General features: G+C 42.7%; 3 protein-coding genes and 1 long non-coding RNA gene across 8 annotated transcripts in view; 3 read left to right on the forward strand and 1 right to left on the reverse strand.

The window, feature by feature from the left end:
- The window catches only part of LOC123501216 (cholecystokinin receptor type A-like), a 32,551-nt gene extending 23,140 nt beyond the window's left edge, over nucleotides 1–9,411 (forward strand). For 3 of the 5 annotated variants that reach the window (XM_045249910.1, XM_045249914.1, XM_045249915.1), the window contains one exon: nucleotides 7,651–8,860. The gene's annotated coding sequence lies outside the window, so the exon portion shown is untranslated. The other 2 variants (XM_045249912.1, XM_045249913.1) reach the window with 2 other exon arrangements.
- A 2,361-nt stretch (nucleotides 9,412–11,772) lies between these two features.
- On the forward strand, nucleotides 11,773–19,141 carry LOC123501218. Its single transcript, XR_006673591.1, has 3 exons — nucleotides 11,773–12,170; nucleotides 17,785–18,016; nucleotides 18,199–19,141. It is a non-coding gene; the product is annotated as an uncharacterized LOC123501218 (long non-coding RNA).
- LOC123501217 (3-ketodihydrosphingosine reductase-like) lies at nucleotides 16,570–20,492 on the reverse strand. Its single transcript, XM_045249916.1, has 7 exons — nucleotides 20,163–20,492; nucleotides 19,685–19,871; nucleotides 18,996–19,138; nucleotides 18,363–18,557; nucleotides 17,872–18,000; nucleotides 17,309–17,449; nucleotides 16,570–16,997 (listed from the first exon to the last, which is right to left on the reverse strand). The coding sequence occupies exons 1-7, from the start codon at nucleotides 20,277–20,279 to the stop codon at nucleotides 16,878–16,880; spliced, it is 1,032 nt and encodes a 343-aa protein (XP_045105851.1). The 5' UTR covers nucleotides 20,280–20,492; the 3' UTR covers nucleotides 16,570–16,877.
- Nucleotides 20,493–23,870: 3,378 nt separating this feature from the next.
- On the forward strand, nucleotides 23,871–27,137 carry LOC123501577 (dolichyl-diphosphooligosaccharide--protein glycosyltransferase subunit DAD1-like). The gene is made up of 3 exons (XM_045250498.1): nucleotides 23,871–24,039; nucleotides 24,961–25,182; nucleotides 26,515–27,137. Exons 2-3 carry the CDS (start codon nucleotides 24,969–24,971, stop codon nucleotides 26,643–26,645), a joined length of 345 nt encoding a protein of 114 aa, XP_045106433.1. The 5' UTR covers nucleotides 23,871–24,039; nucleotides 24,961–24,968; the 3' UTR covers nucleotides 26,646–27,137.
- Nucleotides 27,138–27,500: the final 363 nt, after the last annotated feature.

The raw sequence follows: 27,500 nt of genomic DNA on the forward strand, positions 1-27,500 counted from the left end.
TGGTGGAGATGAAGAGGTGAGGAGAAAAGAAACAGTCAAAGCGAGCTGGGTAGTTGGTGATTGGTTGGTGCATAGAGTTTAATCCCTTCAGTACTGGGACACATTTTGATCTTCAGGTTTATGCGTGATTAGACCATTTTACTGACATTAGGAAGAGTCTATGGAAGTCAGAAGATTAATGGCCAGAGTCTTCACTGTTTTAATCCCCCACACGAGTTTCTGAAGCTGTAAAAAATCACCAAATAGTAAGCAGAATGAATAGGGAAACGCGCCATGGTACAGAAGGGGTTAAATATGAGTCACATCACCAGCAGGAAGGAGAGAAGTGAAGGAAGGGTTCACTCAGGGCAGGCAGTGTTGGCGGAAGGAATGCTGAGTGATTGCCTAAGTGCGTCTGTCTGTCTGTCTGTCTTGTGTGAATAGTGAAATGGTGAAAACGTTGATTTATTCTATTTTTGCTCCGTCATCTGTTTAGTCTTCTGCTCTTTTTCTTTATCCGTGAGTTCTTACATTGTTCCTGCCTGGTGGACGTGCGTGAGGAGGAAATAAGGGGCTGGTGATGCAAGTAAGATGAGACGAGGAAGGCGTGGAGGCGGCAGCGAGTGGCGAGCACCGAGCAGAGAACACAAATCTGTTCCTTTCGCCCTTCCTTCCCTTCTCTTCACTTGCCTTAATTTCCCTTTCACTTTCCTTCTACTCCCTTCCCTTCCCGTCCTTTCCTTTCCTTTTCTTTTCCTTTCCTTTCCTTCCCTTTTCTTTCTTTCCCTTTCCTTCCTTCCCTTCCTTTTCCTTCACTTTCCTTCCCTTTCCTTCCTTTCCCTTGCCATCCCTTCCCTTCCCATCCCTTCCCTTCCCTTAGTGATTGTCGTGTTATTCGTCTTCGGCCACCAGACACCTGTAGAGGTCGGGTTAAGCGCCACTGACTCTCGTGTACTCTGCCATTAGGTTACAGGAAGGCATTGTCGGTAAGGGAACACGGTGTCTCTTGGGAAATGTGTCGATGGAGGTGTTGCTGGGAACAAACCTAAGGGTGGATTTAGCTAACGTTATAGATGTCTTTTTTTTTTTTTTTTTCTATGTCCACGGTCCGAGTGCAGGTTGGGCTTCCTCACTCAGGGCAATGGTTTCCTAACGGGTGGGCTTTGAGATAGGAGGTACCCCAAAAAGTATCCCCTTTAGCCCATGAATTTCCGTGAAAAGCCCACATGGTATAAATAAAAATGGCGCAGTGTAAGAGTAGTGAGCCTGTGTACAATGCCAACGCCCCAGCAGACACCAGGGCAGCTTTCACCATCGCTTGGGTGAGTGTCTGATGCAAGGACGAAAAGTTAAGCACGAGTTCGTTAAAGCACGAGGGTGTTTGTTGTTGCTGTGCGCGGCGGCGACTGGCGGGGCGGGAGACTCTGACTGCATATAAGAGGAAGACAATGCATTCCCTGTTGTGATAGAACTGGAAGGGAGAAAGTAACGTGGTGGTATGAAAGGGAGGACAGTGTGGTGATATTAACCCCTTCAGTACTGGGACGCATTGTTACCTTGAGATTTGTGTACGATTAGACCATTTTATTACATCAAGAAGGGTCTACGGATATCAGAAGATTAATGACCACAGTCTTCACTATTTTAATCCCTGCATGAGTTTCTGAAGCTGTATGAAATCACCAAATAGTGACCAAAATAGATATGACAACACGCCATGGTGCTGAAGAGGTTAAGGGAAGAAAATAGTACAGAAATAGTGAAGAATAGTGTGGTAGTGTTAGTATTACAGGGTAGCATAGTGGGCGGTGTAGAAGGCATTGTAAAAGAAGAAAACTGTGGTAATAAGTAATAATCTTCTTACATTATAAACAAAAAAAAAAAGGCTTTGGAAACCAGGCTTATTATCTCTGAGACCTTTGAAAACAGTCGTGGAGAGAGAGCAAAGTCCTTCATTAACACAGGAGCCGCCGGGCCACTTTGTGTTTGATGATAGGGTGATGATTAAATTCTCAACACGTGCTGCCAGCCTGCCGCCCCTGTCCTGAGGTCCTCCGTGTGAGTCGCCGGGAGTGGAAAGATGAAGGAAGATTAGGAAGTACAACAGAGAAAGAGAATGAAGCAGGAGTCAGCTGGAGAACTGAGAGAACTTAAAGGGTGTTAGAAGTTAAGGAAGAAATGTGGAGGAAGAAAGATTAACAAGCAAAAAGGAGGACAGTGTGAAAGAGAGTGAAGAGAGGAAAGACGAAGAGAAGAAAGCAGCTAGGAGTGAAAGACTAAAAGTGAGGAATAAGACAATTGGAGGATAAAAGGCAGAAGAGAAAGAGAAAACGAGCAGAATAACTGTGTATTAGAGAGCAAAGGACAGAGAGTAAACGAATAAGGAATGAGGTAAAGGAGAAGGAAATGAGGCATGAATAAAAGAGATAGGTATTATAAGAAACGGAATACACAGGAATGAAGAAATGCACGGAAGAAAAGAAGGAAAGAAGAGCAAGAGGAGGAGGAGGAGGAGGAGGAGGAGGAGGAGGAAAGACAAGCTTCATAATAACGAGGCATTCACGTCTGAGAGGAGAAATTAGAATATGCTTCGTGTGATATTCAAATTAGACCAGGAACTGTTAAGTACTGAGTTGATTACTGCTTGGAAAAATAACTTACCCACTCGCCTTCCTCTCTCCCCCCACAACACGCCTTTCCAAACTCCCACCTCGTCACTTGGAAAATAAGAGATCGAACAGACAACCTTTGCTAAGTGAGTGGAAGGCATTAGAGGTTTTCAAGGGCGCTTTCATCATTCCGTTGGTGATTGAATAAGAAATACACGTTCTTTCATGTTAACCTCTTCATTCATTCTGCTTGCTATTTGGTAATTTTATACAGCTTCAGAAATTTAACTGGGGATTAAAATAGTGAAGACTCTGGCCATTAATCTTCTGACCACCATAGGCCCTTTCTAATGTAAATAAAATCGTCTAACCGTACACAAAGCACAAGGTAGAAATGCGTCCCAGTACTGAAGGAGTTGATGTTGCAGCTCGCCTTTGCATAAACAATGATCCTCATGCAGAATCGTTTTACTTTCTTTACTTTCTTTAAATGGTATCCGCATGTGAATTGATTGACTGAGTGAATTAGTACAGTAAAGTAGGTATCTGCCTTCACTCCCTCCTGCCCATCCTTGCTGTGCATAAACTAGAAAAGGAGTTGTTTTTCGAGGCAACGGGGATGATAAGCCGAGTTCTCAAGCGTATTTTTTTTCTTCTCTTAATGATGTAAATATCTTGTTAGTCTGCCATTAGAACCGTGAAAAAAAAAAACATTAAAAAATCCCGGAGAAATGTAGAATAGGGTGATCCTGTGTAGTGTAGAGAAGATGGTTAACAAACATGAACATCTTTATATTTTGGATGCGAAGTAAACAAGTGCCGAAATATCCGATTAGGTGGTGCACGTGGCCGTTTCTCCCATGGCTATGTAATTTTGTATTCACGTTCTGTTCAGGGTAATGGGTGGACGGTAATGCCCTCGTTATACCTGTTATTGGCAGCGTGATGGAGGTGATGTGCGTGAGTGATGGGCCGTGAAGGGAAGTTCGGCCACGCTATGCTCGGAATAAATGACAGTAAAGGGAAAAATGATAGTGATGGAATTGATAAGAACAGTCGGGGGTAAAATGTAGATGGAAAATAAGGCACAGGAGAAAAATGAAGGTGTGAATGAGTGAAATGACCGTGAGGGGAAACAATTCACAGCTGGAAAAGGAAAGAAAAAGGGAGAAAAAAGTGGTAAAGATTGTGTCAGTGAGAAAATGGAAGATAAAAAGTGAAAGTAGTGATAGACAGAACAACTAACGATAAAGAGAAGCAGTAGTAATGATGAGATAAAGCAAACACGTAGAGATATAAAATGTTGAGAGAGAATATTTTCTTTACATATATCACCTAACCGAAACCATTATTACATTACCATTACAACATTACCATTATTATTTACACTATTTCTTTTCCCCCTCGGCTAAACTTTACAAATTCCCAGTGCTATTTATGTGGCATTTCATTACCGTATTGTTCCCTGCTACCATAAAATAAGACGGTTCAGAAGACAAACACTCCTTGACATTACTTTAGCAATGAATGAAGATAAAACTAAACAGAATCAAAGAAAACGGGAAACAAATATAGACCAGTTAAGAAGAAGAACCATCGAGTGAAGGCAAAGAGACTGAACGAGAGAAACCATCTTTTTAGTACCACTCTTCCCATCTGATCCCTGAACCTTGCCAGTGTTTTTATAGAGTTAAGGCGAGTTAAGAGATATGAAGGCTATTAGGGAGGCGTGATGGCAGTGCATCAACCTGGCCTAAAGAGCAATAACACCGTCAGTAGTACCCGGGAGAGGAGCGGAAAGAGGAACGGGAGCAGCGCGAAGTGAGGGAGGAAGTCTTGAATGAAATGACGTCAGGAATACGCATTATGAGTTCTCTACAAAATTACCAGCATTTATTTTTCTAACATTTGTCTAGTTTTCTGTTTTCTTTTTTCTTTTCTCGTTATCTCATTTATTTATCTCCCTATTGTGGATTGCTGAGGGAAGAAATACGAGTGAATGAAGCAAAGCAAGAGGGAACAGTGCAAGGAAAGACTGAGCGAGGATTACAGACGAAGAAGAGAAAGGAAAGTAAAAGCTACGTGAGAGGAAAGGAAGAAATATTAACTGAAGAGCAGACGAGAAGAATAGGAAAGGGAAAAAGTATTGTGCATTACAGAGTGGGAGAGGAATAGTGTTCAAATATACGTGTGTGTGTGTGTGTGTCTGTGTGTCTGTGTGTGTGTGTTGGCTCACGACAAGGAAGGACAGAAGAGAAAGCTTGTGTATTCAGTGTTAAGATTCATGTTAGACGTCTTATGCTGTTGGTCTGACAATTGAGAAAGTTTCAAGAGTATATTCCAGTGATCGGTTTCAGGAAAGGAATAAGAAAAACAACACGGGACTTGAAGATTTCCATTGGGAGTGTATGCAAGACTTTCTATCCTTTCGAAGGGAAATTTTCGAGATGGACTGGAAGAGAAAGAGGAAAGTAAAAGGTTGGGAAGAAATAGAAGCAAAGAATATTGACATGGATCGTGAAATTTGTATGAAAGGGAGAGAGACAGAAAGAAATAAGAAAGAACCTAAGTCACGAAGAGAGAGAGAGAGAGAGAGAGAGAGAGAGAGAGAGAGAGAGAGAGAGAGAGAGAGAGAGAGAGAGAGAGATTAAGAGATGAAGCGATACATAAGAGCTTTAATTGATTTAGTGGAGTGTGTGTGTGTGTGTGTGTGTGTGTGTGTGTGTGTGTGTGTGTGTGTTTTGGGGAGAGATGTTGCACTGTTAGATATAGAAGTTGGGAAACACTAGAGTGCATATTTCCTTCTCGTCGAAAGAAAACTACATTGCTAACAGCCACAGTGTTGCAGTATACCTTTAAAAAAAAAACTGATAAATCTAAACAAATGACAATACACCAGTTGAATATCAAGGGAAATATAACTCTAGATATTTAACGTAAAGGAATGTGTGTGTGTGTGTGTGTGTGTGTGTTTCACTGTTTCACTGTTTGATCTGCTGCAGTCTCTGACGAGACAGCCAGACGTTATCCTACGGAACGAGCTCAGAGCTCATTATTTCCGATCTTCGGATAGGCCTGAGACCAGGCACACACCACACACCGGGACAACAAGGTCACAACTCCTCGATTGACATCCCGTACCTACTCACTGCTAGGTGAACACCACCTACACGTGAAAGGAGACACACCCAAATATCTCCACCCGGCCGGGGAATCGAACCCCGGTCCTCTGGCTTGTGAAGCCAGCGCTCTAACCACTGAGCTACCGGGCGTGTGTGTGTCTGTGTGTGTGTGTGTGTAATAATGATAATAATGATATACGGTTTATTAATTTGGCAGTGCAACAAAAAATTTACACTGAAAATGTACAGGGGGGGGGCATTAAAACAATGAAATGCTTAACCTAACTATGGATCTAACTGAACCAAGAATTTACTTATTGATTTATTTATTTATGGCTCGCACCATAGTGGGCACCGCGCTAAGGTGGTACCGGTCAGTGCGCGGTGCTCTTAAGGGCGCCACGCGATTCTGGTGTCGGTTGGCGCGGGCAGGGAGAGGCACGTCTTAGGGTAGCAGGTGGAGACGTGGGTGATGCAGCAGCCCTTCCCCAAATTTTTCCAAGGCTTCCTGGTGTCTTGTGGCCAGCCTCGGCAGACTCAGGCAGGTCAGGGCGTCCTCGTAGGACCTGTAGGCAGACCCAAGGATGACCCTGAACGCCCTCTTCTGAACCCTCTCCAGCTGTTGTCGTTGTGTGAGGTTCAGGGAGGAGGACCACGCTGGGGAGGCGTACATGAGCTTAGGGAGTATAAAGGTGAGGTACATTCCCCTCAGCTGTGGAGTGTGGACGAGAGCATCGTTGATGAGGATGAGGAAGCACAGTGGACCCATCTTGTTCCCCTGAGGGACCCGACATGTGAGCTGTTGGAAAGAGGAGACAGAGCCCTGAATAACGAACGGCCTGACGCCTTCCCGTGAGGAAGTCTGCCAGCCACGCTATCAGGTAGGGAGAGAGACCCAGAGTGATGGCTTTCTTTATCACAACAGTGTGATCAACAAGATCAAAGGCCTTTCTGAAGTCCACAAAAGCAATAGCTAGAGAAGTGTTGCGTTTGTCTAGGTGGCTGTGGACGAATTCCAGGAAGCTGACAAGGTAGTGAGATGTGGAGGTGGATTTAATATTACCAAATTGTTGTGTGTCAATAGAGTTACAAATTTTGTTATTGTTTGCGTGTGTGTGTGTGTGTGTGCCCTGAGACTTCGAATCTCTCACGAGACGAAGAGATGATCAAAGGTATGGAGTAAAGACGGGGCAGTGTGTGTGTGTGTGTGTGTGTGTGTGTGTGTGTGTGTGTGTGTGTGTGTGTGTGTGTGTTTATGCATGTGTTTGTATGTCATCTTACTTACTTAGGGACATTTATACTGTAAAACTAACTCGTTGCTTCATTCCCTCCGACTTGAAACTCGAGGCTTTTGACTTCTACCGTCTTTAATACCGTGTGTGTGTGTGTGTGTGTGTGTGTGTGTGTGTGTGTGTGTGTGTGTGAGAGAGAGAGAGAGTTGATGGCCCATTACACCCAACTCCAGGAAGTGAGGGTAATATAACACTGGGTTGGCTTGCCGATAAAGAGAAGCCTATCAGTTCAAGGCTTTGCTATGGCCCGTGCTTCCTTGTCGCTGTCCTCCGGCCCGGCCACCCAACACCCGCCACCCAGGTCAAGGCCGTGTGCTCCCTCCTGCTCTCCACGCGCTACTCACCAACCCTGTCTCGTATTCTCAAACACTTCTACGCTTCACTCCCACTATTTCAAAAGGCCATGATTAAGTTTACACGAGTTTTTTTTTTTTAATGTGCTTTTACGTTTCTAGAGGCAAAGTAACTCAATTTCTTCACTGTTAACTATAGAAACACTCTTGGAAACCCCGCTAACCATCTCTGTGGCCTTGAAAATAGTCGTGGTGAGAGAGCAAAGCGTTTTTTTAATACGGAACTGTCAACTCCATTACTTCCATGTTTTGTGAGACGTTAAGTCAATTTGGTGGTGACGCAAACAGTACTGAGAGAGAGAGAGAGAGAGAGAGAGAGAGAGAGAGAGAGAGAGAGAGAGAGAGAGTGTGTGTGTGTGTGTGTGTGTGTGTGTGTGTCCAGCTCATCCTTTGAAGCGAGCATTGCAACACAGCTTTCCCACCCTTCAATGCCCAGCAAGGTCATTTGGGGACGCTGGCTCATTAAGGTTTTGACTCACACAGATTTCCCAAGGCGCCTCCTCTCCACCCTCTCACGCCTCTGTAAACTGATGACAGCGTTTCCTGAAAGTTGAGTTGTTGCGTCGGAATTCGAAACCTCTGGCATGTGTAGGTGAATTTAGAATATAAGTTCCTGATTCTCGTACACTGATTTGGTCTTGGTTCTTTTTGGGTGGCTGAATTTGAGTGTATGTCTTTATCTTTCCTTATGGTGAGAGCGTTAGACTTCCACTGACCTGCTGGTGTGTGTTGTTACCAATGAACTAATAAAGATATCATACAAACAACAATACAATGATGAAAATACTATCAACCAATCTTCAGACGAGGAAAGTATATAAAGTGTAGATAATATAAAACAATAACCATACGTATATATCATACAAATACACAGTGGAAATGAAACTACAACTACTTTACTGTTTGTTAATGAAAGCTTCACTCCCGTCACTCCCGTCACTCCCGACTCATCGCAGCTCGTCCCGCCACACACCTGTTAGCCTGCTGGGATGTGCAGGCCCGGCTGGATGGAGTGACGGTGACTGAGTGACGAAGAGAGAGAACCTTTGAATTCCATGTTTTGCATAATGGATAAATGGAGGAAAAACCAATTTGCATGTGTGACTAGTGTTTTGCATAATGGATAAACAGAACAGGAGGAAGAAGTGATATCAGTGTGTATGACGAATGAAGCCGTGTTCCGTATGATTTTAAGCAAAGGAAACAAACAAAGGTAAATGGTTATGGTGACTTGTACAGAAGAGGAAGGGGAAAACACTCAGACTTGTGACGAAATGTATAAAAGTGTATTTGATGATTTAAAAAGAAAATTATGTGTATGCGTGTATGTATGATATGTGAGGCCATGTACAGTGCAGTTTAACGAAGAAAAAGAGAGAAGAAAGAAAAGAAGGAAGGAAAAAAGAAAGAAAGAAAGAAAGAGAGAGAAAAGAAAGAAGAAAGTAGCTATTTGAATTTTGAATGAGGTGGTTGGACATGGATTGATGGAATAATGCCACTGAATTTATGAGAGAGAGAGAGAGAGAGAGAGAGAGAGAGAGAGAGAGAGAGAGAGAGAGAGAGAGAGAATGTTTACGTTATATATGAGCCGTGATGTCATAATTTGTGATCTTTATAACCATTGAAGACTATAAATTCATAGCCTAGATAGTATTTATCGTGACACTGTATATAAATGTATAGTGCAGAGGGAGAAAGAACAATATATATATGGACTTAATATATTACTTTTGTATATAGATATCTAACAACCGAGCATCATCAACAAAAGGAGATGCAGACTGTTCTCTTAATCTTGATCTTGATTATTGATGTTCCTTGAAAAAAAAACCTGAGAAATTTTTTGCTGATTCTTGCTACACCCATTCATTACCTGTCCCTTCAAGATCGCTGTCAGTGTGCTACCCTCAATAATAACAATAATAATAACAATAATAATAGTAATAATAATAATGATAATAAATTCACTGTACAACGAGGAGATGGTCTATATATCCAAGTATTGTAAAAGTTGTATATATAAAGAAGAAGAAATAATTAAAGGCAAATATATTATGTGTATTGAATCCTTGAGACCTTCTTTGTTCTCTCTCTCTCTCTCTCTCTCTCTCTCTCTCTCTCTTGTTTTTTTTTTTTTTTGTCTTTTTGTGCACGTGTTTGTATTTTTGAGTGTTGTTTGTTTGTTTGTTTGTTCTATTTTTGTCGTTGTTTTCACTTGTATTGCTGTTAAAGTAAAGTGAGTTATATTTTCCTCCTCCTCCTCCTCCTCCTCCTCCTCCTCCTCCTCCTCCTCCTCCTCCTCCTCCTCCTCCTCCTTCAAGGTTAGAGTGTAATATTCAACGTTGTGCTTGCTATTTTGCTTCCTTCCTTTGTTTCCTCCTTTCACTCCTTCCCTCCTTCCTTCCCTCCTTCGACTTATTCCTATTCCTCCCCTTCCCCTTCCTCGCCTTTCATCTTCCTATCGTATCCCTCCAATCTTCTCTCTCTCTCTCTCTCTCTCTCTCTCTCTCTCTCTCTCTCTTCCTCACGTATCCTCTTCACTTCTTTCCATCTTCCTCCCAGGATTCAAAGAGATCCTTCCTTCATTCCTTCCTCCTTCCTTGATTCATTCCTTCATTCCTTCCCTCCTTCCTTCCTTCATTCCTTCCTTCATTCCTTCCTTCCTTCATTCCTTCATTCATTCCTTCCCTCCTTCCTTCCTTCATTCATTCCTTTCTTCCTTCATTCCTTCCCTGCTTCCTTCCTTCCTTCATTCCTTCAAGTTTTTTTTATCCTTCTCTCATATCTCCTTCCATTTATCAATTTCTTCTGCCTTCTTTGATTCATTTCCGTCTTTTCTTTCTTGTTCGTTTCTCTTCTTTCTTCTTTCTTTTTTCTTCTTTCTTTTTTGGTTGATTTATTAATTGTTTTTTTCTTTCTTTCCTTTTTTTTTTTGTATTTTGTTTTTCTTTCTTTCTTTTCTCTCTCTTCTGGTCTTTCTGCCTTCTTTTATTTTTTTTCCTTTTTTGTGTATGTTTTCTTTCCTTTCTTTCTTTCTTTCCTTCCTTCGTATTTTTCCTTCTTTCATTCCATCCTTTTTTTCCTTAAGTTTCCTTCCTTCTATCCTTCCTTCCTTCCTCCCTTTCTTCTTTCCTTCCTTCCTTCCTTCCTTCCTTCCTTCCTTCCTTCCTTCTTTCTCCTTTTCGTTTATTATTTTCTTTCTCAGAGGAAATCAACCTTGAAAGAGAGAGAGAGAGAGAGAGAGAGAGAGAGAGAGAGAGAGAGAGAGAGATCAAGTTCCTATTAGTACATTCAGATTGGAAAGAGAGAAAACGGGAACACTGACAAAAGAAGATGGGAAGCTGATTGAGGGTAGACGAAGGTAATATTATGCGTTCTTTTGTTGGGAGAAAGGAAATAATAACAGTAACGCTGATTGTGTGGGAAAAGAAGTGTTGTTGTTGTTGTTGTTGTTGTTGTTGTTGTTGCTGTTGTTAACACTACTCATTCTTTCTTTCTGCATGCAATATATCTTTCTCATATTCTCTCTCTCTCTCTCTCTCTCTCTCACTGTAAGATTCCAAAACTAATTAATCATGTTCTTTCACCTGTTCTCTCCATCCACTGTCTTATTCTGCGCTTCCTTTCCCTTTTCTCTCCTCTGAATTCTACGTTACTCACAGCTGAACGCACCTATTATCCTAAGTCCTACGAAATAAAAGAACTCAGGGTGTTTAGTTCAGCTCTCTCTCTCTCTCTCTCTCTCTCTCTCTCTCTCTCGGGTGAGCGAGTTTTCACTTCCTCTTTCGTTTTCTTTGGTTCATTTTCCATTTCTTTCGTCTTTATCGGTTCTTTATTGCTCTGCTGCCTTTATCTGTCTCTTATTGATGTTTTGCTTATGTTTCTCATCTTTATTTGTGGTTCTTTTATTCCCTACTGATCTTTTTTTTTTTTTTTTCACTTAGTATCTCTTTCTAGTTCTCCTCTTCTTCTGTTGTCTGGAGAAGATACAATTAAGCCCTTCACTACTGGGACATATTTTTACCTTGAGTTTTATGTACGATTAGACGATTTTATTGACATTAGGAAGGGTCTATGGAGGTCACAAGATTAATGGCCACAGTCTTCACTATTTTGATCCCTTCACTACTGGGACACATTTTTACCTTGAGTTTTATGTACGATTAGACCGGTTTACTGACATTAGCAAGGGCCTATGGAGATCACAAGATTAATGGCCACAGTCTTCACTATTTTAATTCCTTCAGTATTGGAACACATTTTTACCTTCAGATTTGTGTACGATTAGACCATTCTATTGACATTAGTTAGGAGGGGTCTATGGAGGTCACAAGATTTTTTAAATCACCAAATAGTTAGCAGAATGAATGTGGAAACGCGTATACAGATATATTACATGTGAAGACAGTATGATATATTTGAGAAGAGGATAGAGCTACTTCTTTCTCTAAATATTAATAACATCAATTAACAAGAAAGCAAAACTCGTAAAGTAAACAAATCAATCTGCCCTCTCTTACAATAAATAAATAAATAAATAGATAAATCACTAGTTTCGAATCACTTAACACCTGGTTCAAACGCTTCGAGTCATGAGATCACTGAGTATTAAGGGGTGGGGGGAGCAGACGCCAACCAGTTCCTGTATCGTCAACACTTACCTACACACCGCAGCTTCCTTTGTGGTGTGAGGGAAAACTGGTCAAGGGGAACAGAACGAGCAGAAAAAGCAAGGCCTACTTTGATGCCAGTCTCCGTGCAGGTTCGAGAGAGTTACTTGGTGAGATTGGTGGTGTTTTCTCATCAATTCTCCAGGTAAGGAATGGCCATAATTTGATATATCCTCCTCATTCTCCTCCTCCTCCTTCGCCTTCTCATTCTCCTCCTCCTCCTCCTTCTCCTTCTCCTCCTCCTCCTCCTCCTCCTCCTCCTCCTCCTCCTCCTCCTCCTCCTCCTCCTCCTCCTCCTCCTCCCTGCTTCTTTATTCAACCCTCTCTCCTTCCTATTCCTCCTTAACAATTGCTCCATCCTCCTCCTCCTCCTCCTCCTCCTCCTCCTCCTCCTCCTCCTCCTCCTCCTCTTATTCCTCCCCCTTGTGCAGTCGATAAGCATTGAACCCTTCAGTACTGGGACACATTTTTACTATGAGATTTGTGTACTATTAGACCAAATTTGTGTACGATTAGACCATTTTATTGACATTAGCAAAGGTCTGCGGGGGTCAGAAGATTAATGGCAGTCCTCACTATTCCAATCCCCACATGAATTTCTGAAGCTGTATAAAATCACCAAATTGTAACCAGAATGAATATGGAAACGTGTCATGGTACCCCTCCGTCGATCCTTCTCACCCTCCTCCTCCTCCTCCTTTTCCTCCCTCATTTCCAGTCTCCTCCTCCTTCCCAGCCTCTTCCTCCTCCTTCCCTCCCAGCTTCCTTTTCCTCCTCTTCCTTCCCTCCCAGCCTTCTCTTCCTCGTCCTCTTCCTCCTCCTCCTCCTCCTCCTCCTCCTCTATCCTCTATCTGTTCTATCCTTACCTCCTACTAAGTATGTAGCTTCTGTACGTGTAGTTTAGTTAACGAGTGACCTCGTTATAGGTCGCAAGGCCTCCTGTCACTCGTCTTTCCTATGTATTCCTATGTATTCCTCTTTCTCCTCCTCCTCCTCCCACCTTTTTCCTCTCCCTTCCCAGCCTCCTCCTCCTCCTTTCTCCCAACCTCCTCCTTCTCCTTTCCTCTTTCTCTCCCAGTCTCCTCCTCTTCCCCCTCCTCGTCCTTCCCTCACACCCTTCTCCTCCTCCTCTTCTCCCAGCTTCCTCCTCTTCCCTCCCTTCCTCCTAGCAGCCTCCTCCTCCTCCTCCTCCTCCTAATTCCAGAAATTCGTTTGTGAGGCACCAGCACACAGAATAAATTTGCTTAAAGAAAAAAAAAAGGAAAAAAAGAAAAGCGTGAATTTTGCCTCGAGTCAGTCTGGTTCGTGTTTAGTTTTTTTTCTTTTCCTTTTCGCTTTTGTTTTTTTTTATTTCCTTCTTTTCAGATTTACAATGTTGAAAGGTCTATGAATTTGAGATTTTGCTCGTTTAACTTGCAGAGAGAGAGAGAGAGAGAGAGAGAGAGAGAGAGACAGAGACGGAGACGCGTATGGTCAGAAACGCCTTTCTCTCTCACCACAACAGTTTTTCAAGGCCATAGAGACGATTAGCCAGGTTTTCAAGACATTTTCTCCTAATTATGATCTAGAAATCTTGCCAATCCATCACCTTTAAAAACACGAGCATCTTCAACTAAAACCTTTGGAGAGAGAGAGAGAGAGAGAGAGAGAGAGAGAGAGAGATATGATGATGAGATGCAAGATGTAGAAGAGAAGTAAAGGGAAAAAGAAAGAGGAAGAGAGGGATTGCTAGGAATATGAAAAAAAAAATTATTAAAAGATAGAATGCAAAATGAACTATGAAGAGTGAAACAAAGAGGGAAGAGAATAAAAGAGGAGGGAAGAGGGGAATGTGAAGAGACAGTAACTATGTAACGAACGAGGTGGAAGGAAGGAATGAATAACAACGAGAGAAAGGAGGGAATGAAAACGAGAAACGCAAGGAGAGAGAGAGAGAGAGAGAGAGAGAGAGAGAGAGAGAGAGAGAGAGAGAGAGAGCTGCATTTCTGGACATGACATTACAGTTTTTATATAAGATGGGTCCTGGATTTGGCCAAAAAAAAGAGAGAGAGAGAGAGAGAGAGAGAGAGAGAGAGAGAGAGAGAGAGAGGTGCCAGTTCCCAAATAAAAAGACCTACAAAAGATTACTCATAATTAGAGACCATCTTGAAACCTTCCACTCCAAAGAATTCAAGTCACAGGACGAAGGATTATCACTCTCCTGGGCGACATAATACACAAAATTTCTGCAAAACCTTTATTTGAGCTGTTACGGTGCATATCACATCAACGCCAAACAGATCAATACCAAACCAAAATCAGTGACGAGAATTCAATGAGGTTAACATTTGTGCATACACCTTCTCAAATACCTAGATGTTAATTGAGGGATCACATGAAGACCAGCCAGTACAGTCTTACCTTCAGAATGGCTACACAGAGCTCCAGATAACCCAGTGAGATGGTGCCTAACTCACCGCACCACACACACATAACTGGGTCTGTGTTCTGAGATCGATATTTTTCAAAGGCCACAGAGATGATCAAATGTAGATAGATTCTCATGAGGTTAGGTTAGATGATACAGGACCTAACCACAAACACTAGAGAAGATAACAGTGTCAGATTCTCATGAGCTACGATGATACAGGACATTACCAAAAAACACTAGACATGATACCAATGTCAGAATGTTATGATGATACAAGAAATAACCACAAAAATTAGAGATGATACCAAAAAGGCGAATTCTCATGAGGTTAGATGATACAGGACATCACAAAACTATCTCTAAAAACTCCCAATGACTAGAACTGAAGCCTGTCAGATGTAGCCATTGTTAAGGCGCTGTGTTGGCCGGCCTTCCTTTGATTCATGGCAAGAAATAAAAATTAGAACTGCCGCAATCCAACAGTTTCATGGTGAGGAGTACACTAGTGAAGCTCTGGAAAACGCAACACACATATTTGAGATACAGCTGATGAGTTTGATGAAGCAAAAGCCGGAAGCAGTACTTTTTCAACACGCAGACACACACACACACACACAGCTTAGAACACCACACACAAGCATCTGTCATAAAGTTTCCGATGCCTGAGTGTAGATAATGAGCCCTAAGCCAACTAGGTCATCACTTTCACAGCAAAATTCTAAGTTTACGGGAGTGCTCTTTCATTCCCTAAGGTTATCACATAAGCTGCTTGATTATGTGTAGCTTCCTTGTAACTTGTAAAGCCTTCTAGTTCTCTTAAATGTTCTCTTCTGGGATTTACAGCAGTGGTTTGCTTTACTTTAAATACTGTCACAATACTGCAAGTCACTAATGCTTGTGTTCGTTCTCAGGGTAAATATTATGTACTAAGCCTTCTTAATCTAAATATTGACACAGCCATCTACTTCTTCTTAGGTTCCTTCTCTGAATTCGATGCATGTTTTCTTGAGCCTACATGTTTTAGTTGAGTTCATGATCTCTTTAGTCTACAAACTGGCACATTATAATTTCTACTAGTTTTTAAGTCTCTTCTTAGCATAGATTACATCAGAATTGGATACATGTTTAAGTTGAGTTCATGATCTCTTTAGTCTACAAACTGGCACATTATAATTTCTACTAGTTTTTAAGTCTCTTCTTAGCATAGATTACATCAGAATTGGATACATGTTTTCTTGAGTCTACATGTTTCAGTTGAGTTCATGATCTCTTTAGTCTACAAACTGGCACATAATAATCTTAATTGTTTTCAGGTCTCCTCTAAGCATAATTACCTCAGAATTGGAAGCATGTTTTGTTTAGTCTATATACACATTTCAGTTCACTAGTTCATGATCTCTTTCATCTACAAACTGGCATATAATAATTTTACTAGTTTTTAGGTCCTTTCTTAGCATACTATATTGTCTTCAGCTACTTCATTTCACCAGTTGTTAAATCCCTTCTCTAAATATATTCCCTTGTCCTCTTTGGTCTACATACTGGCATTGTTACATTCATGAGAGTTCCAAGGTTCAGAATATCATTAAGTCTTCTCTAGTCTAAGTACTGGCACATTTCAATTGCATATCCCACTCAAACTGATGGTGATTCTCAAATTTTAGGGGTGAGAAAGCCTTCAATAATGAGAAATGTAATGTGTTCTTTCTACTCATATTCCTGCAAGATATCTCATGATAAAATAACTTGCATGTACTTTTATGACCCCAAAGGAAGAGAAACTACCATCATCCTATCCCTCCATGCAGCAGGAACTAAAATTCTCTTAGTCTCCTCGTCTGCATATCTGTTACGAGATGTCACAGCAGCACAGCACAGCAAGCACATCCACCTCACCAGCCTCACTTCACCAGGCTTTCAAATAAACAACTCAAGCTTCAGTCACAAAACATCATTTTCTCACACACGATGTACAATTTATATCTACACTGTTATCTTTCATTGGGAGTGGAAGCCCCACCCACCCACCCACCCACTCACCCACCCACCCATCCATCTACTCCATTCCCTCTTTATAAAACTAGATTCAAGTCACATGAAGACCAGTTGCCTCAGCTAATTTTGGGATAAGCTAGGGTTAGGTTAAGTTAAGTTACATTAGGTTAGGTTAGCTTGGAATATATATAGTGACATAGCCAACACCTAATCCATCCCAAGGAACAGATGTGGTGGCTGATCTTCATATGATTTTTCGATTCTGTCTTATCAATCCTATTTCTCTGATAGCAAAAATACATCAACACAATGCAGGGGTTTACTTAACACTACACTATCGTTGCCTTCCTCTGTTGCCTTTATTAATTCACCTCCCACTGCATGCATTTCACTCGATTACTTTACTGAGGCTACCAATCACAGCCCAGTGGACAGAACCAGACACCGTTACTCTGCCTTGGTTCTGCTGGCGGCTGCAATCTTCTTCTCGTGCTCCCTGCGGATGAGGTTTGAGAAGCTCCACAGGTAGAAGGCCGAGATGAGGCGGAACAGTCCAGTTAGGAACACCTGCAATGGGGGTAAAGATGTTGAAAAATGTCAATATGCTACAACACCAATCTCCACACAGAGCAGGCCAGACACAGCACCACGTATTCACAAACAAATCATTCACACTCTTAACATAATAATAATGGCGATAATATGTATTAGCCCTTATTTTACAAAGCAGGGTACATTCTTTCCGTTCATAAGATAACACTGACTCTTTTTATTTACCTACTTATTTTTTGATGGGGTTAATTTTGTTGTCCTATGCCAGTGTGCCTAATAAAAATGAGGGAGGGCTTAGAAATGTGCATGTATAGCAGCATATGTACCTGTGACAAGAGTGACAGGGAGTCGGTGATGGGACCCATGCCGGCACACAGAGTAGTCAGCATGAAGCCCTCAAATCCTACTGTGCTGCTGAAGTTTCCTTGCAGTGCGTCATCCACCAGCTTCTTGGCCACCTGCTCTGGCTGCCGGGGGAAACAGATACCATGACACAGCTTCCAGTGTTTCTATTACTCCTTCCTCAACACCTTCATTACAGAGATGCATTTTGAACCACAAGTTTTGGGTATGATTGATGATTTTATTAAGATTACAAAGGGTCTATGGAGGTCAGAAGATTGATGGTCTGACTCTTGACTATTCTAATCCCCACATAAGTTTCTGAAGTTGTATAAAATTGCCAAATAGTAACCAAAATGAATAAGGAAATGCATCAAAGTAGTGAAAGTTAATTTGTAAATGTATAATATGAAGGAAACATGACACAGGAGGTACAGTGACTCGTATTTCCTTATTGCAGCTGGAATGTCACACTTATGGAATGGTTGGATATAAAGAAGGGAGTGAGTTGTGAGTTGTACTTCCACTTCCTGCAGCACCAACTCACCGTGAAGAGTCCAGCAGCCTCCGAGATGAGCCGTGTCTCCACTGGCTTGGTCTTGTTCTCCTCCTCGAAGCCTGGTGTCTGAGTGTCCGGCGGGTAACACACTGTCACTGTTATCCCGTGTGGCTTCAGCTGGGAGACAGATACAGTTTGTTCACCTCACCTGTTGTATTTCATCACCCTACATACTAATGCTGTCCTATCCACATGAAAAGAGAGCTAAATGTAAAAACTTCTATAATACAAAAGGTAGCTAGTACAATGTCAGTTTTGACGAATAGAGGAGATACAACACATTGAAATCAGTGTTACCATTCTTATGACACACAGATGCTCGACTAGCAAACAAACTCGGACTACAAGAAGAGGATGCAATGAATAGAAACAGATGGAAAAAATTGCAAGACTCTACAACATGTGGGAATAATAATAATAATATGAAGATGCTCAACAAGCTATACCAAGTAATAGAGGCCAGTAGCACCTTCCCTCACCTCCATGTGCAGGGCCTCAGCCAGCTTGACCACAGCAGCCTTGGCAGCAGAGTAGGCTGTGAACCCATACAGGCCAACCAGTCCGCCCTGTGACGAGGTGAACACCACAGCACCTCCCTCAGCCCGCTGCTTCATGCCCCGCACCACCTCCTGCGTCACTGTGAACGACCCCATCAAGTTCACATCAATCAGCTCCTGCAAAGGTAAGGAAGCCATCAATGGTGGTGAAAATCCTTCTGTCTCAAATTTTTACTCTTTCCAGCAGTCTCTCAGCATTCATTATCAGTAGTCTTTTAAATTCTTGTATCCTTAACCCCTTCAATACTGAGATGTATTTTTACCATGATTTTTGGGTATGGTTAGATGATTTTATTTGCATTAGGAAGGGTCTATGGGGCTCAAAAGATTAATGGCCAAAGTCTTAACAGTTCAATCACCACATTAGTTTTATAAAATCATCAAATAATAACCAGAATGAATATGTGGTATGGTACTGAAGGGGTTAAGTGTAGTATATTCTATTCATCCAGTTTTTTGAGTCAATCTTATTTTGTGCCATGATGAGGGAACAGTCGGGTCTTTACATCATTTTGAGATCTACAGCAAAATACAAGAAAAAACATCTGCACTCACCTTGACAAGGCTCTGTGGGATGTCCTCAAATACCTGAGCTCTGGCAAACCCGGCACAGTTGACCAGCATGTACACTGGCCCCTGACTTGCTTCGGCCTCCTTGATGGCCGTGGCAATGTTCTCTCGTCTCCCAGCCAAGTCCACTGTGAGGCAAAATAGGTCCATTTGATGGTGACTCTTCTACTAATGCATAAACTAAACATCTTTTGCATATTGCAAGTGAATGGTAAAGGTTGCTAGATAACACTCTTAACCCTTTCAATACTGGGACATATTTTTATCTTGAGATTTGTATATGATTAGATTATTTTATTGATATTAGGAAGAGTCTATGGAGGTCAGAAGATTAATGGCCAATCTCCACTATTTCAATCTGCCACATAAGTTTCTGAAGCTGTATGAAATCGCAAAAGAGTAACCAGAATGAATATGGAAATGTGTCATGGTACTAAAGGGTTAATGCTTCCCTTCTCCTTTTTCCATCACATAGAGGTTGGACATGCGATGACTCTCCTAAAGTTGTGGTAATTATATGTGATGCTGAGTTGTGCTGTAAGAATCATGACCATCAAGCCTTGTGTACCTGACGTGACATGGGCGTTGTGGTGTGTCACAGTGGATGTCACAGTGCATGCAAACATTCACAATACCTAAAATTCACACATCTCCACTGCCATTCCTTCACTCACCTGAAAAGACCTGTACCCTATTGCTGCTGCTGCTGCCATCGCCCTTCAGCTTGGCACAAACACTCTCCACCTCCTCCTTGGCCTTCTGCAGTCTCTCCACATTCCTGGCCACCAGAGTCACCTTGGCTCCAAGCAGTGCCACCTGACGCGCCACGCTCAGCCCGATGCCACTCGACCCGCCCGTCACCTGCAGCCACCATGACAAAGTAAATCTGACCCTTAAACCTTCACAAATATGGGTTCCCAGGATAGAATCTTACAGTGAAGTAAATTTTGAGAATTAATTAGGAAGACCTGCATGAAATGTTATGGTGGTACAATTGAAGCATGATTTACAAGGATAAGTGCAAGTGGCATATAATCTACCTTTTTCCCCTATCATAATTAATTTAGTATCTACGGATGACCGAAATAGTGACACAAGTTACCGGTACCGCTTGCCAACACAACCTAACAACACCCAAGACTATGGCCTCACCAGGACGTGTTTCCCCTGCAGGTGTTGCCTCTTGGGGTTGAAGTGGCACCACAGGGCGCGGATCACCAGGTAGGGCACCAGGCCACATACCACGGCGCTGAGGACCACACCGAACATTGAGCTTCACGAATCAACCCTTCCACTCTGCAATATGACGCTGCCTCCCTGCTCCTGACGCCTTCCTTGCTGTGGTGAATGTGATGGCAGGCGTGGGTGGTCAGGTGACGCCCTCCGGAGTTCCGACCGCCGCCAGAGTCAGTCCTCTTGTCACGTTGAGCCTGAAGGGAAACGTAAACACACAACACAGCTCATTATCCTCTGCTCTTCTCTCTTACAAATGTTCCCAAGATAAGGCCATACGTTCGGATTTTTCAGTATATGTCTTGAATTCACATGTTAAAATTTGAGTCCTGAGTGAATTTTTATATAATTTCTTCTAATGACCGGAATATCAGCTCCATCAATGTGATATAATCATATTTCTTCAGGTTGATATGGTGGGAGAGAGGAAAGGAGAAAGATTTACCGGGAGGCTGCTGTTTTTTTTTTTTTTTTCTTGGGGCCTAAATTCCTGTAGGCCTTGATATTGGTGGTGAACCACAAGCCTTTCAGCTGGAGTGGTTCGGAGGGCCGTTGTAAGCCCACCGAGAATTTTTTTGAAAACTTAAAGTAGCAGTTTCGAGGGCATTTTTAAGCTCTATCTCTCTTTCTTTTGCCTTCCCAGGCCTGCACACACACACACACACACACACACACACACACACACACACACACACGGCCCGGTAGCTCAGTGGTTAGAGCGCTGGCTTCACAAGCCAGAGGACCGGGGTTCGATTCCCCGGCCGGGTGGAGATATTTAGGTGTTTCTCCTTTCACGTGTAGCCCCTGTTCACCTAGCAGTGAGTAGGTACGGGAGTTGTGACCTTGTTGTCCTGGTGTGTGGTGTGTGCCTGGTCTCAGGCCTATCCGAAGATCGGAAATAATGAGCTCTGAGCTCGTTCCGTAGGGTAACGTCTGGCTGTCTCGTCAGAGACTGCAGCAGATCAAACAGTGAATTACACACCCACACACCGCGTAGTGTAGTTGTTAGCACGCTCGACTCACAATCGAGAGGCCCGGGTTCAAGTCCCGGTAAGAGGCGAGGCAAATGAGCAAGCCTCTTAATTAATGTGTGGGGTGTGTTCACCTAGCAGTAAAATAGGTACGAGATGTAACTGGAGGGGTTGTGGCCTCGCTTTCCCGGTGTGTGGAGTGTGTTGTAGTCTCAGTCCTACCCGAAGATCGGTCTATGAGCTCTGAGCTCGCTCCGTAATGGGAAAGACTGGCGGGGTGACCAGGAGGCGACCGAGGTGGATTACACACACACACACACACACACACACACACACACATACACACACGATAATTCAAAGACATGATAATTTTAGGTTGTAGTTTTACTTTGATGAACAAAAAAAAAAAAAAAAGACAAAATGACTCATGGACATGGAGGAGGAGGAGGAGGAGGAGGAGAGAAGAAGGATCGAGTGAGGAATATTAATGTAAACAGATCAAAACATTTTATTTTGTTCATTTTCATCTATTTATTTATTTGTTTATTAATCAATTTATTTTTTGCATTGGTACGTGATGTGGTGATAGAAGTTACAGCACCAAAACTGTCCCCTCTCTCTCTCTCTCTCTCTCTCTCTCTCTCTCTCTCTCTCTCTCTCTCTCTCTCTCTCTCTCTCTCTCTCTCTCTCTCTCTCTCGTGAAGTTATAACACCATTCTCTTAAATCATATGCCACTCCACCACAACACACACACACACACACACACACACACACACCGAACCACGGTTTATCTGGACCGTGCACCGACTCCCCCACCCCCACACATCACCACCACCACCACCTGCACCACCACCACGTGCCACCACTACTATCACTACCAACTTACCAAGGAATCCCTGCGGCGCCCTGGCCCGCCAACCCCCGCTAGCTCCGGCCTTCACTCGATTTGCACCCAAGTGATTTAGTTTTTTTTTTTTTTTTTTTTTAGTGTTTTGCAGGTGTTTGCAGGTGTTTTGAGGACTCGCTGTGTTGGAGAAGAGAAGGATGAGGAGATGAAGGGATGGGGAGAAATGTGCGGGGGAGGGGAGGGGGGATGGAGGAGGTGAGAAAGGGTGCAAAAAAAAAAAAAGTACTTAGGCTCTACAGTCTACACGATTTTTTTCGTTTATTATTAGTTTGTATTGTTTTTATATTTCATTTATTGATAGGAATGTAAATCAACCTATAATCCGTAATAAGATCATGTCTAGCTATGTTTATTTGTTTTTCGTTGAAATAACACTTTCGGCATTGCATATTTTTAACTTTTTGTAATTAGCACTCCCAGGATTGTCTTGGTGCTTGATATAAGACTAAAAATATGAAAAACATTACCTAAGTAATAATATTCCATAGAATTTAGTCCAACTATTCTTATTTTAAAATTCAAAAATTTTAATGGCACTATAATAGAAAACAAAAATCTTTATACGACGAGGAATCTGTTTTATCTTTAATTGGCTGGAAAGCAAATATTTTTCGTATTCGGAAAATATAAAATAATCTAGTGTGGCTGTGCTTTCCTTCTCGACATTATGAAGTGTTTGTGTGCCGTTATTCTGACATAGAGACCGCTCGTTAGACCGCACTAGGTAAATAAACCACTCGGTAAGGATATTATATTTTGGCTATTAGTTAAAGTATTTGTCTCGTCTAAAAATGTAGTACATTCCAGTCTGGGCCCCTTTTTCCTTCTCGTGATTTTTAAAATGGTTTACGTACGTAAATATTGGGCCACAGGGGTACTTCAGCTGTACTTTCCCTCTCAGGTCGGTCCACCAATGTTTGCCTGCACTTCCTCTGTGTTTTCGGACCCAGAAAGTGAAGGAAAGCAAGAATCAACCACCAAAAATAGGTAAATAATCAATAACTGTGTTAAATAAGGCGATGGTTATGTGTACTGCTGTACATACCACCTGGCGCCCACCATAACCGGACCCAAACCCCCAACCCACTAACCCTCGTCCCTCCCCGTGTCAACTCGTCGACTTTTCAATCAATTTTCAGTGATTGCTGGGCATTTCCTGCCATTTCCCATCTAAAATGCTTAAAGCGTAGTGATAGGAAGAAGAAGTGGGGAATGATCGTGTATGAGGGAGTGCACGTACTTCTAGTGGTAGTACCACCAGGTCCAGTAGCCGCAGCATTATTATTATTGTGTGTGTGTGTGTGTGTGTGTGTTAGAGACCATCGATCATCACTCGGCAATGTATCGCGAGAACTGTGCCGTGTCTTGAGGCAGCCTAATTACAGTAAGTGGGTGACACTCTTTTTTACTCTGTAATATAATATATTTTGTCTTAACCAACGACCACACCACGTTGAATACATCGCTTCTCATATGTCTTAACGTCTCCAAAATTTAATGTATTTGTTATGAAGTCTTTATACTTCCATTTCATTCCATCTCACAGTTTGTTGTAGTGACTTACACTTGGTATGTTTTCTATGTAGAATACACACACACGAGGGCTATGATTTAGAAGGTTTAATTATTACATTAAATTTTCATACCAAATACTTCATTGCGCAAGCCGATGTTTAAATGTTCAGTGTTTACATGAGCAACCAATGAGCGGCGACCAGCGGGAGCGGCGGGTGTGTTCGGGAGGTGGCCGCCCTCACGCTGATTGGCCGCCGGGAACACTCCGCACAGTTGTCATTGGCTGGGCTGGCTGGACAATTGCCGGGCAGCCTGCAAGGGAGACTCTCAGCACGTGCCGATCCTGCAGGCAGCTGTCACTTCCGTGTTCCTGCTGTTATCCCTGCTAGCCAGTGTTGTAAGGTGTGTCTGGGGCGTGTGGGTGGCAAGGGGCAGGGCAGGGCAAGGCGTGGTGGGGCGCGGGGCTGGCTGGGCGTGGGGGAGGTGCAGTGTTAGGCTTTGTAGGACCGGTATTTGTTTTGAATATTTCGGCAGTTCATAATTGTTTTCATAGGTTTGGTGAGGCAGGAGTCAGTCACCAGGCGCACAGCTACCCTTATCCTGTCTTAACTGTCTCTGTGTCTTTACTGGTGGGTGTTTAGTGTTAGTCCTTGTTAGTAACCCGTGACACGACTACATGATCTGGTAGTAGGTGGGCTCACTCGATTTGCCTTTCCGTTCATAAAGTTTTGTATTTTTCCGTGTATTTTTTTTTTTTTTATTTTACGTTTATTTAAATGTTTTCTGGGTCGATCATTACTGACTTGTATTGATGCTTTTGAAAATACACCGTGTTAGGTTAGGTTAGGTTTACTCTGATCTAGTTGGTGGGAGAAACTGAAAATACACTAAATTATTATCCTTAATTTTAACATTACCAGCGTTAACAAGAAGTGTACCTAATCCGGCATCCCATGACATTAATTTTAATACACTAGAGAAATATTTAAACCCCCATACCACAATACCACCGTGCACAAACATTCACCGTTCTCTAACTCCTATAAACACCACAAACATTTAACTCAGTACCAGGACATGTTTCCATATTCATTCTGCTTACTATTTGATGATTTTGTACAGCTTCAGAAACTTGTATGAGGATTAAAATAGTAGAGACTCTGCCCATTAACCTTTTGACCTCCATAGACCCTTCTTAATGTAAATAAAATTGTCTAATCAAACTTCAGGTAAAAATGCGTCCCAGTACTGAAGGAGTTAATCATCACGCCACCACATCACTACATCACCACAACACCCCTCACCATTTTCCTTCCCCCACAGTTGCCACCATGTCGTCCACCTCCCTGACAGCCGTGGTCCGCAACTTCTATGATGAATACATGAAGAACACGCCCAAGAAATTGAAGATTGTGGATGCCTACCTCTCCTATGTACTGCTGACTGGCATCCTTCAGTTTGTGTATTGTTGTCTGGTGGGCACCTTCCCCTTCAACTCCTTCCTGTCCGGCTTCATCTGTACTGTAGGGTGCTTCGTGTTAGGAGGTGAGTGGTGGCAGTGTCCATGTGTCCTGTGTGTGTGTGTGTGTGTGTGTGTGTGTGTGTGTGTGGTGCTAGTCAAGGGTGTCTAGGATGGGGAAAAAAGGTAAATTTAGAAAGCTTGTCCCCCAAAATAGTTAAAAGGATCATTGTTTTAAGTGGGGTTGGTAGTATCTGTGTGTGTGTGTGTGTGTGTGTGTGTGTGTGTGTGTGTGTGTGTGTGTGTGTGTGTGTGTTTCACTGTTTGATCTGCTGCAGTCTCTGACGAGACAGCCAGACGTTACCCTACGGAACGAGCTCAGAGCTCATTATTTCCGATCTTGGGATAGGTCTGAGACCAGGCACACACCACACACCGGGACAACAAGGTCACAACTCCTCGATTTACATCCCGTACCTACTCACTGCTAGGTGAACAGGGGCTACACGTGAAAGGAGACACACCCAAATATCTCCACTCGGCCGGGGAATCGAACCCCGGTCCTCTGGCCTGTGAAGCCAGCGCTCTAACCACTGAGCTACCGGGCCGTGTGTGTGTGTGTGTGTGTGTGTTTGAAGAGTGTCAAGGTTGTCTAAGAGTGAAAAAGATATCTATTTTTAATTTTTTTGAGATCTTGGTTGTAATTTTTTTTTTCTCTCTCTCTCTCTCTCTCTCTCTCTCTCTCTCTCTCTCTCTCTCTCTCTCTCTCTCTCTCTCTCTCTCTCTCTCTCTCTCTCTCTCTCTCTCTCTCTCTCTCTCTCTCTCTCTCATTTTGTTTCCTTCTCTTTCCATTCGTTCCTTTCCTCTCATGCATTCATATCCTACATTGGATTGTCATATACCACAAAGTCCTCCTAAGGATACTCTTAATACAACTGTGAAACTGCTCTAGGATGTCACGTCTGGTCTTTGTGGTGGTGTTGGTGATGAAGGAATCCTCACCATTCTTCTCATGATAGGCCTGTGAGTGGCTGTGGTGTGAACTGGTGTGTATGCAAGTTGTGGCTTTGTGTGTGGGGGGACATTGAGGTGTGTGGTGCCAACCAGACACTGAACATTGATTGGTTGGTGATCAGCCATACCATGAGCCCTGTGTGTGTGGTGTTTCCATGGTCGCAGTGGAGTCATTGTGCATCCCAGCTGACTCTTAATGAGGCATTGGACTTCTGCTTTGTAGGATCTAATTATAACATGATAGTTTAAGTGTTAATTGACTGAACACACCATACCTAGCTGGTAGTGTTGAGCTGCTGTTGTGCACCAAGTCACCAGGCAAACCACACATCAGTTTACTTGCTAAGGGTGTAGAGGGTGCTTCTGTGGCCTAACCCTGTCTTAAACCTCATTCATCCCCGCAGTGAGTCTGAGGTTACAAGCAAACCCACAGAACAAGATGCACTTCATGGGCATCTCACCTGAGCGTGGATTTGCCGACTTCATCTTCTCGCACATCATCCTCCACCTGGTGACCATGAACTTCATCGGCTGAGCTCCACATTCTGCCCTTCTTCATCCCTTCCACCACTACCACCACCACAGCCTCCATCTCTGTTGTTGCTGGTGTTTCCTTATTGTTGTTGGCTTTGACTTAGTTTATCATTTCCTCTTTGGTTGTAAATCTTTCTTTCAGACTCACTCACTCCCTCTTCTTTCCCTTTGCCATGAGTGTGTGGGTAGGAATACTGTTTATATATTTTTCTAGGGTGTGGTTTCTCCCTTATCTGGGATGTTGTGCTGTGCTCCCCACTAAGTAGTCTCCAGCACACGTGATTCTGTGGTGATTCAACCCTTCAATTTTTACTGCAGCATGTTAATTGATTTGAAATAAAGTGTATGTTTATTACACAAAAGAAAGGATCAACAGCAGCTCCACTTCACTTCTTGATACACTGAAGATTTGTTTTTTACAGAATACATTTTCTTTCTAAGGCGAGGCAATACATGGAGTGTGTTGATGTTCATAATAAAACAGACATTGTAACCTTTGTGTCACTTCCTCCAGGCTGTGCCTCAGAGGCAGGCAGGTGAGGTGAGGTGGTGTGTGGCTTATGCTAAACTGTGCTGTAAAGATTTGGTGGATGCTTTGGTGTTGTGCAGCAGAGGGTGGAAGGATGGGTAGGGTGTGCACCTCCTGGCAGACTCAGTGCAGCATATCAACTTAATTTTGTTGGCATTGTTGTTTAGTGCTGTGTTTTATTCCTTACAGTACAGAAAGGCATCTGGTCTGCTCTCATTATGCATTCTGATTGTTTTTTTTGTATTGCTGGTAAAGTTGTAAAGATTTTCTAGGTGTTAATTGATGTCTTGCTTTCCTATTGTTCCTCTTGATGCTGTTTTTGCTTAA

This window comes from Portunus trituberculatus, chromosome 9 (assembly GCF_017591435.1).
Source record: "Portunus trituberculatus isolate SZX2019 chromosome 9, ASM1759143v1, whole genome shotgun sequence".
NCBI lineage: Eukaryota > Metazoa > Arthropoda > Malacostraca > Decapoda > Portunidae > Portunus > Portunus trituberculatus.